Raw genomic sequence first — 8922 nt, forward strand, 5'->3', positions numbered from 1 at the left:
CACCCACACACACACACACACACACACACACACACACACACACACACACACACACACACTCTCTCTCTCTCTCTCTCTCTCTCTCTCTCTCACTTCTGCACCAAAAAAGCGTGTGCGTTTGAAAGCTGCGGCTGTGAACTGTCGACGACATCATAAAATGTGCAATACTCTCGCGGCGCCAAAAAGTTGAAACAAGCGACACACAGCAAAGCACAAGACAAGACACACACCATCGACCCACGCCTGCTGAGCGACTGAGAGAGGATGGAGCCTGTGGCGAAGCAGAGCAAGTCGCAGGAGAGGCCCTCCTCTCCAACGTTTGCACTGCGACAGAAGCGGCGACCAAAGGTAAAGTGCATCATTGATGGCAGTGCGCTACGGGGCCGTTTGTGTGACTGCGGCAACGGACATGCAGAAGCACAGCGAAGTGAACAAAAACACACACACACACACATTTGCACGTACAGACACAGCCACACACACACATACACACATAGACACACACACACACATAGACACACGCACACACATTCACACACACACACACCCGCATGTTTGCTGTGCTGTCTTTTGTAGAGGCGCATTCGTCGAACAGCAGGAGCGACCAGCAGTCAGCAAGTGGTGTCACAGTCGCAGGATCTGTCGCAAAAGGCAAATTATGACGAGGCGTCTCAGGAAGCAGTGGCACCGACACCCACACCAGCGGCGGTGGCAAGCGCTGGAGACATGGACAGTCAGATCTCAGTTACACCAACACCATCGGCAAGTGCAGCGGTCGCATACCTTCGTCCACGGCCACTGACGCTCCCACCCAACGCTGCGCTGTACTCGTGGACCTGCGGCACGCTGGATGACCTGTACATGTTTCCCTGCCTGTACCCACAGCGCGCACCGCAACCGGCACCCACATCAAGCGCATGCAGTGGTGCATTGAAAAGCGGCGCCAGCAACAGCAACAACATGATTACTGTCACGCCCAGCACCCTCATTCGCATGCTTCTCTCACAGCCAGCAGCAACAACAGCAACAGCAGCAACGGCAGCAACAACAGCAGGAACAGCAGCAACAGCAGCAACAGCAGCAACAGCAGGAACAGCGCTGCACAGTGACATGGTGCTTGGATTCCTCACGAAAGAGCATCGGGGATTTGATGGCGAGTCTCCGTTTGTGCCAGCGCTGTTGCCGCGCCACGTGTCGCGCATCATGACAACGCTGCACACGCAGCTCACACGCGCACGCTCTCGCCATGCGTCTGGGCTGTGCTGCGTTGCTGTTGCCAGCGGCTGCGTGCGCATGTGCTACCTCCTGCTGCTCACCATCCTCGTCCACCCCGATGCTGGCGCCATCACGTCTTCGGCAGTGCTGTCGTCATTGCTCGCATTTCTGCGACACCGTGGGGCCATCAGCCCAACAACCGCCACAAACACAACCGCCAACACGACAGCAGCAGCACCGAGCACAGCAGCAGCCGGAAGGGTGGTGCGCAAGGGAGGAGATGTTGGTCTGATGTTGGAGCTGGAGGTGCGCTTCTTCGTCACGCTGGCACTGGCGGCTGTCATGCTCAGACACGATGCACTCAAGGCGCATTCAGCAGACACAACAGCAGCGACACACGTGACGGCCACGACAACAACAGATGCACCAGTTTGCACGTGCACGCGTGAGCAGGAAGGAGGACGTGGTGTTGCGCTCACAACAACAGGCGCGACAATACATGCGCTGTGCGCGAAGCACGACTATGACCAATTGCGGCGAGAAGTCAAGGCGCAGGGGACGTGGCTGTATCTGCTGCTGATGAAGAACAAGAGTGCAGCGATCAGCATGTCAACCGTGCCCCAGCCACGAGGCGTTAAGCCCTGGCAAACGCGCAGCCGCCGGCAAACCAGCAACGCCACCAGCACACGTGCTGGTTCTGACGGCGAGAAGGAGAACAGGAGCACAAGTGCGCACATGTCAATGGATGGCACAACGCAACGCATTGCTGTACACATGCACGAGCAACAGCAGCAACAGCAGGAGCAAGTGCGTCCAGCGTCCACCTCCAGGTTATCGCCGTCGCCACTTCACATCGGACCATTGGATGCGCTGCTGCTCGCACTGCACATCGTCCTCGATGGCGGCAGTGGTGGTGGCAGTGGCAGTGGTGGTGGCAGTGGCAGTGGTGGTGGTGGTGGTGATGGGATGTGTGGGCACATTGCTGCCACAGCTGAGCGCGTGTTCTCGCTGTGCTGTGAGGGCCATCGCCCGCCCTCGCTTTCCGCCCTCGCGCAATCCACAATGTGAGTGTGTCAGAGAGAGAGAGAGAGAGAGAGAGAGAGAGAGAGAGAGAGAGAGAGAGAAAGAGAGAGAGAGAGAGAGAGAGAGAGTGTGTGTGTGTGTGTGGTGCTCTGCAGTGTTTTCTCACTGGCCCGTCTCATACACCACTCACAACACGGTACACCGCACACACTGTATCCCATCACCGGCGCCAGCATCCTCGGGTCCAGCGTGTCGTTTGCACATGCGTTGAAACAGACGCTGCTGTTGGTCAAACTCTGGTCGCACCTCTACACCGCCATCACCGACCAGCCAGTGCAGAGCAGCAAGGTGCTTGCAGGCAAAACTAACCCTGAGCAATTGTGCGAGTGCCTGCTCCAACCACATCAGAGAGGTTATACATTTTCTTTGGTTCTTGTACCTTTCTCACCGTTCTGTTTTCTTGCGGTCACATGTACAGCTTCGCTTCAACCCCTGGCCCATTTTCGCGGCCATTTTCAAGTCACAGCTCTTCTCACAGGTGAGTATGTGCGTGTGCGTGCTTGCTTTGCTTATTTGCGAGTTTGCGTCCCACTGCCCGCCTGTATCTCTGATTGTTGTTGGTATGTGCATGTCCTCACGCTACGTGCCCATGTGCATGCCCGTTCAATCCATTGCCACCAGTCGGTGCTGCACGAGGGCGAGGATTTGCGTCTCCGCGCTCTCCACCTCTGCAACACCGTCACCCGCGCAGGTACGTGTGGGTGACCGTGGCATTGTCGCACCACATGCTCCCTTGTCATGCTTGCTTGTCATGACACATGCGTGGCACGAGCCTTGCCTTCTTTCCCATCTTCACGTACACGCATATGCATGCACGGCATCGCTCTTTGCTCTCACGTTGACCCATCACTCCTCCTCCCCCTCCTCCCTGCCCACGTGTCTTCAGTTGCAAAGCACCAGTCCCCTTCATCATCATCATCGTCGTCGTCGTCGTCAGTGCTGCCACCGGTGCAAGTGCTCAAGTCGCCGTGGGACTACTTCCGCAAACACACGCGCACGGAGATCGGGGCCCTCACCCTGCCCTCATTCCTCCTCGCCTCGTCCCGCACTAGTGGTGGTGATGGAGGTGACCAAGGTGTTGCGATCGAGCAGCTGCCTGCAAACGCGTTTGATGCGTACTTGAGTTTGCTTGCAAGCACGCTCAGCACTCACACGATAGCCAACGCATCAGCATCAGTGCCGCAGACACAAGCGCTGGCACAACATCACCGTTCCCACCACACATCCTCGTCGTCGCTGCACCAGCCGTCGTCACCCACACCCTCAGACCACCTCGACACGATACGCAGGCTTGTGAGCCGCATTGTCGTGCACATGCCCACGACCCCACGTAAGCTTCAGGCAACGGAAGGACCAGACTTGCGCGTGTGTGGAACGCACGCCGGACTGCGGAATGTTGGCGCTCTTCTCCTTGTTCTCATCCAAGCCATCACCTCGCACACGCAGTGAGTCCTTGTGTGTATGTGTGTGTATGTGTGTGTGTGTGAGGTGTGTGTGTGTGACATGTGCGTGACGCACTTTTCGTCCTGTCTTACTCGCGCGATTTCTGTCTCTGCTGACGTTGTGCACCCTTCACTCCTTCAATACACAAACACACTCACACACACACACACACACACTCTCTCTCTCTCACTCTCTCTCTCTCTCTCTCACACACACACACACACACACTTACACACACATGCCCTCCCCCTTCTTCACATCTCCTTGCTCTCCCTTGTTCTCCATCCCCACGCAACTCTTCACTTCTTCTGTCAGGTCGGAGCCGCCCCCAGCGCTTGCGAATCGACTCTTGGACCAGCTCACGTCCCTGCACGTGAAGTCACGCGCGCTGTTTGCAGAGAGCGATGGCCCCGCACAGATTATTCTCATCCACGACCACTTTTCGCTGCTGCGGACGCTCCTGCGTGGTCCTACCTCTCAGCGTGACACGGTCCTCCTTGCGCTGCAATCCTTCCTCAAACACACACTCGCCGCTGTTCTGCACGAGCCACCGCGCCTCGCCCCAATCTTCACAACAGCCGCAGCGGCAGCGGCAGCAACAGCAACAGCATCAGCAGCATCCTCATCATCGCTGTTCCATCGCAGTATCAGCGGTGCGAACGTCAATAACAGCGGCAATCGCGGTCGAGGAAAGGCAGGCAGCGGTATGCCCGAGCTCCTCACAAACAGCGATGTGCTGTACGTGTGGCTGCTGGACTTGTACAATCTCGTCCAAGACCTCACCGCACCTCTTGCACACCCCAACAACACCACCACAAGCAACAACAACAACAACAACAACAACAACAACAACAACAACAACAACAACAACAACAACAACAACAACAACAACAACAACAACAACAACAACAACAACAACAACACCACCACCACCACCACCACCAGCAACAACAACTCCAACACTAACAGCAGCAATAACAGCAGCAGACAGCACGAGCACGCCTGCACCACGTGGTCACGCGGCGTTGCTCGCTTGTCTGCACTCATTTCATCGCTCGCAGTGGAGCTGTTGACAGTGTTGGTGTCAGACGTGGTGCGCGCTGACGTGAAAGCATTGGTGATTCGCATCTTGCATGCGTTTGTCACGGCCTGCCACGACCAGCACACACGTGAACAACAGCAGCAGCAGCAACACCAGCAACAACAAGCAGGAGAAGAAGCGAACGCAGCAACGACGACGCCCGCAGCATGCAATGACCGCAACCGCCATCATGATGATGGTGACGATGGTGATGATGACGAGGAGGACAGCATGAACGCGATGCTGGCTGAATTGCCACTGGATGACGTGGAGCAGCTCGAGCAAAACCTCTTGGGCAACGGAGACAATGGTGATGACGAGGAGGAGATGAGGAACACAGACGAACTGCATCAGCAGCAGCATCAACAGCAGCAGCAGCAGCAACAGGAGCAATCGGGTGAGGAATTGCGACGAAGACGCCAAGAGAACGAAGCGTGGCGGCAGGCGGCCCTCGCGTGTGTCCTGAGAATTGCATCCGTGTGTATCGGTGCGTTGCAGTTGAAACAGCACAACACCAGCGCCAGCGCCACTGCTACTGCAACTGGCGCTAGTAACAGAAACCTGACGCATCCACCAAGGCGAGCACAAAGAACAGCAGCAAGAACAGCAGCAGCAAGAACAGCAGCAGCAAGCGCAGCAACAACCTCCACCAATGCACCCATGCCAAACCACGCCGTGCACAGGCCCGCACCACCACCACCACCACCATCATCATCAACAGCAGCAGCAGCAGCAACAGCAGCAGCAGCAGCAGCAACAGCCACGTCACCATCGACTCCGTTCCCCTCGTGTGCACCCGTACCGGAGACGGTGGAGGTCTTGACACCGTCGCTGCCAGATGGTGTTGAGCCACAGTGGCTGCCAACGAGCCTGTTGCGGCAAGTGCTTGACATTCTGGCAACGTGTCTTGATCTGGAGACGGCAGATGCTCGCCTCAGGTCCATTCGCGCACACGTGGACTGCCGGCCCACAAGTCCGCTGTATCTCGCCAAGGACCGCTTCACACGCCAGCTGCCACTCGTCTTCCTGCGCTGTCGCTGCGACCTTCAAGGCGCAATTGACATGACGCAACCGGACGATTTGTCCGCTGTGGCGTGCGCGCTCGTGGCCGGCATGTTCGACGGGTCCGCGCGAGACGAGGACTTGGTGGTTCTCTTTGACGCGTTTGCTCACCACTGCACGCACCTCATGTCAGCCAGTTACACGACCTCGTCGCCCGCACCTGCAACAACATCCACAACCACTGCAACCAATGCCAAAACAGCGTCTACAGACACAACAACAACAACAACAACAACAACACCTCCCTCGACCACCACCACCAACAGCAGCAGCAGCACCACCACCACCACCACCACCACCACCACCACCACCAACAGCAGCACCACCACCACCAGCAGCAGCAGCAGCAGCACCACCACCAACAGCAGCAGCAGCAGCACCACCACCACCACCAGCAGCAGCAGCAGCAGCAGCATTGGTGCCGGGTCGCTGTGGCCGCTGCACCGGCGATCGTCAATGCTTCGCGACCGCCACATTGAGCTCGCCTTCCAGCAGCGCGCGGCCGCGTTTGCACACGTCGTGCGCTGGCTGTGTGCTGGCCAGGTGCGCCGCGCCCTCGCCCCGTTCACACTCGCGCAGGTAATTGGCCGCGTGGATGCGATCGCTGAGACGTCACGCCACGACACGTCACCGGCAGCGCAGGCACACCACACGGGCTGTTGTGTCCGCATGGTGGCCCTGCTTATGCAGCACGCCTCTGACGCAATCTACCGGCGTGACGGCGAGTGCCTGTTCCCCGCGCTCATCCACAAGTACCTGGAAGCGAAGCCCGAGTCTGTTGTGCGCAAGGAGGCGGGGCGGGAGGTTGATCATTTCGTCATGCCGGCGGCGCTGCAAGGGATTGCATCCCTTGATTTCATCAACGACTCGTACCTGCGGCGGATTCTCGTGCGCGATGTGTTTGGCGCGTACTTTGAGGCGCTGGCCTGCTCCGTGTGCTCCGGGTTCGGCGACAACACGACGCCAGCGTGGACCGGAGACGCGCGTGTGCGGTACTCAGCGCTCGTCAACCAGCGTCTCCACTCGTTTGCGTCTGTCATGCTGGCGTGCTCACCGACGGGACATGGCAGTGGCGGCAATAACGGCAAACATGGCGAGAAGCAGCGGACAGCAGCTGGAAGCACAGCAGCAACAGCAACAACAGCAGCAACAACAGCAACAGCAGCAACAACAGCAACAGCAGCAACAGCAGCAACAACAGCAGCAACAGCAACGACAATTGCAACATCAGAAGGTGCACACCATCCGCCGCAGCAGCCGCCACGAGCAGCCCCAGCACCGTCATCATCATCATCATCGTCGTCGTCGTCGTCGTCGGCATTACCACATGTGCGGTTTGATTGGCGGGCGGAGCAGCGTCGCGGCCAGATGCGCCGGTTTTTCCTCGGCGTTCTCCTGGCCGAATATCTGAGCGAGCACGCCACCGCCCACCCCACGTTCCCGCTCCTTGTGGCGAATGTGAAGGATCTTGTGGACCGCCTGCTGTGGGGACACAGTGCGGCTGTTCGCTCGCTCGTCGCCGGGATGACACGCGCGGTGGTTGAAGCGCAGGGTCGTGGTGCTGTGGCGGCAGGACCGGGGGTGACGGCCGCTGGTGTGGACGGGGAGCGTGAATTGAGCGATCACGTTGGTGGAAGCGGGCATGCAGACGAACGGCGAGCATCAACAACGCGACCACCAAAGGCAGCAACAACAACAACGAGTTCGAGTACTGCAACAACAGCAACAGCAGCGCCTGTGTCGTTGTCACCGCAGTTGCGTCAGGCCATTGTGGAGCGTGTGCGTGTGCTCAAGGCGCTGATCCTCAACTATGAGAAGGACGCTGTGCTACTGTTAGAGTCTGTGTGCCCGTGCATTCGCCGTGTGGCGGACAAACCGGGCTCTCGGTCCACGCTGATGCACCTTTGTGGCGGCGTGTTGTTGAAGCGTCACCAGCAGATACAACAGGCACTTTATCAGTGCTCTCTTCTCCTGCACCGCATCGACAGCAGCCAAGCGCCAATCACCACCCCAGTCATGGACAAGCTGGTGCGTGCTGTTGTGTATGTATACGTGGGTATGTGTATGTACATGTGTGTGTGTGAGTGTGCGCGCGCGTATGTGTGTGTGTGTGTGTGTGTGTGTGTGTGGCCGTGGGGTGGTTAGTTTGCGTGATGTTTGCACCTGGGTGATGTTTGTATTGCTCACAATTCGTCCCATCCGATGCATTCACGGTGCCCTTTGCTGTGCCCACTTGGTTGTGCGTTTGTTGCAGCTGCCGAGCCTGTGCGCGTACATTGCTGGGGAGTGCCTGTCTGATATGCACGCCCACCTTGGTGTCGAGAGCCAGCTCCCCGTCGGCACGCCAGACAGCCGCCAACTGCGCAAACTCCTCAACAACGTCATGCAGCTCATCCCAGAGAGTGTGTCGCTTATGTGTGTGCGTGTGTGTGTGTTTGTTTGTGCGGGTGCGTGTGTGTGTGTGTGTGTGTGTTGTTGTTGTTGTGCGCGTGTGTGTGTTTGCGTGTGTGTGTGTGTGCCTGACATCTTAAAGCAATCCACAGCCTGTCTGTAATGCGCTCGTTGTCTTTTCCTGTCGACAAGCCTTCCCCATCACCATCACTTCCACCACCACCACCACTACTACTTCCACCCCTGACCACCGCCATGGCCACGTTTGCAGGCCCGTTTGTACAGCGCATGCGTCGGGACCCTGCCAACCGGCGCGTGCTGTGCCGCTGCGCACACCCGCGCCGGGCCGCGCTGACGATACTGGAGTGCCCTGTTGTTGTGTTTGTTGCCCTCAAGTATATGATGGCGCTGCCGCAGGGCCTGCCCCACGTGGAAAACGCCATTGCCGTCATCACCCAGCAGCTCGATCGTGCGTCGCACTTGCCCATGGTGACGGGGGATGGTTGTTGTTGTTGTTGTTGTTGTTGTTGTTGTTGTTGTTGTTGTTGTTGTTGTTGTTGTTGTTGTTGTTGTTGTTGTTGTTGTTGTTGTTGTTGTTGTTGTTGTTAGTTGTTGTTGTTAGTTGTTTAGTTTAGTTGTTGTTTGTT

The 8922-nt window shown here is 57.7% G+C and overlaps 3 protein-coding genes across 3 annotated transcripts in view; all 3 read left to right on the top strand.

The window, feature by feature from the left end:
* PTSG_05217 (uncharacterized protein) overlaps positions 1-156 on the top strand; it is a gene marked incomplete at its 3' end in the record, with an annotated part of 2497 nt that extends 2341 nt beyond the window's left edge. Inside the window, exon 6 of the mRNA XM_004993738.1 lies at positions 110-156. Coding sequence (XP_004993795.1) covers positions 110-156 — 47 coding nt within the window. The remainder of the gene's footprint in view (positions 1-109) is intronic.
* Positions 157-168: 12 nt separating this feature from the next.
* Positions 169-4707, top strand: PTSG_05218 (uncharacterized protein; the record flags this gene model as incomplete). Its single annotated transcript, XM_004993739.1, has 8 exons — positions 169-348; positions 577-2279; positions 2472-2586; positions 2717-2776; positions 2920-2989; positions 3185-3743; positions 4057-4510; positions 4561-4707. Exons 1-8 carry the CDS (start codon positions 265-267, stop codon positions 4705-4707), a joined length of 3192 nt encoding a protein of 1063 aa, XP_004993796.1. The 5' UTR covers positions 169-264.
* A 355-nt stretch (positions 4708-5062) lies between these two features.
* PTSG_12276 (uncharacterized protein) overlaps positions 5063-8922 on the top strand; it is a gene marked incomplete at its 5' end in the record, with an annotated part of 4428 nt that continues 568 nt past the window's right edge. Inside the window, 3 exons of the mRNA XM_004993740.1 lie at positions 5063-7912; positions 8139-8286; positions 8547-8744. Coding sequence (XP_004993797.1) covers positions 5063-7912; positions 8139-8286; positions 8547-8744 — 3196 coding nt within the window. The remainder of the gene's footprint in view (positions 7913-8138; positions 8287-8546; positions 8745-8922) is intronic.

The sequence above is a fragment of the Salpingoeca rosetta genome (genome assembly GCF_000188695.1).
Source record: "Salpingoeca rosetta unplaced genomic scaffold supercont1.12, whole genome shotgun sequence".
In the NCBI taxonomy this organism is placed as follows: domain Eukaryota; class Choanoflagellata; order Craspedida; family Salpingoecidae; genus Salpingoeca; species Salpingoeca rosetta.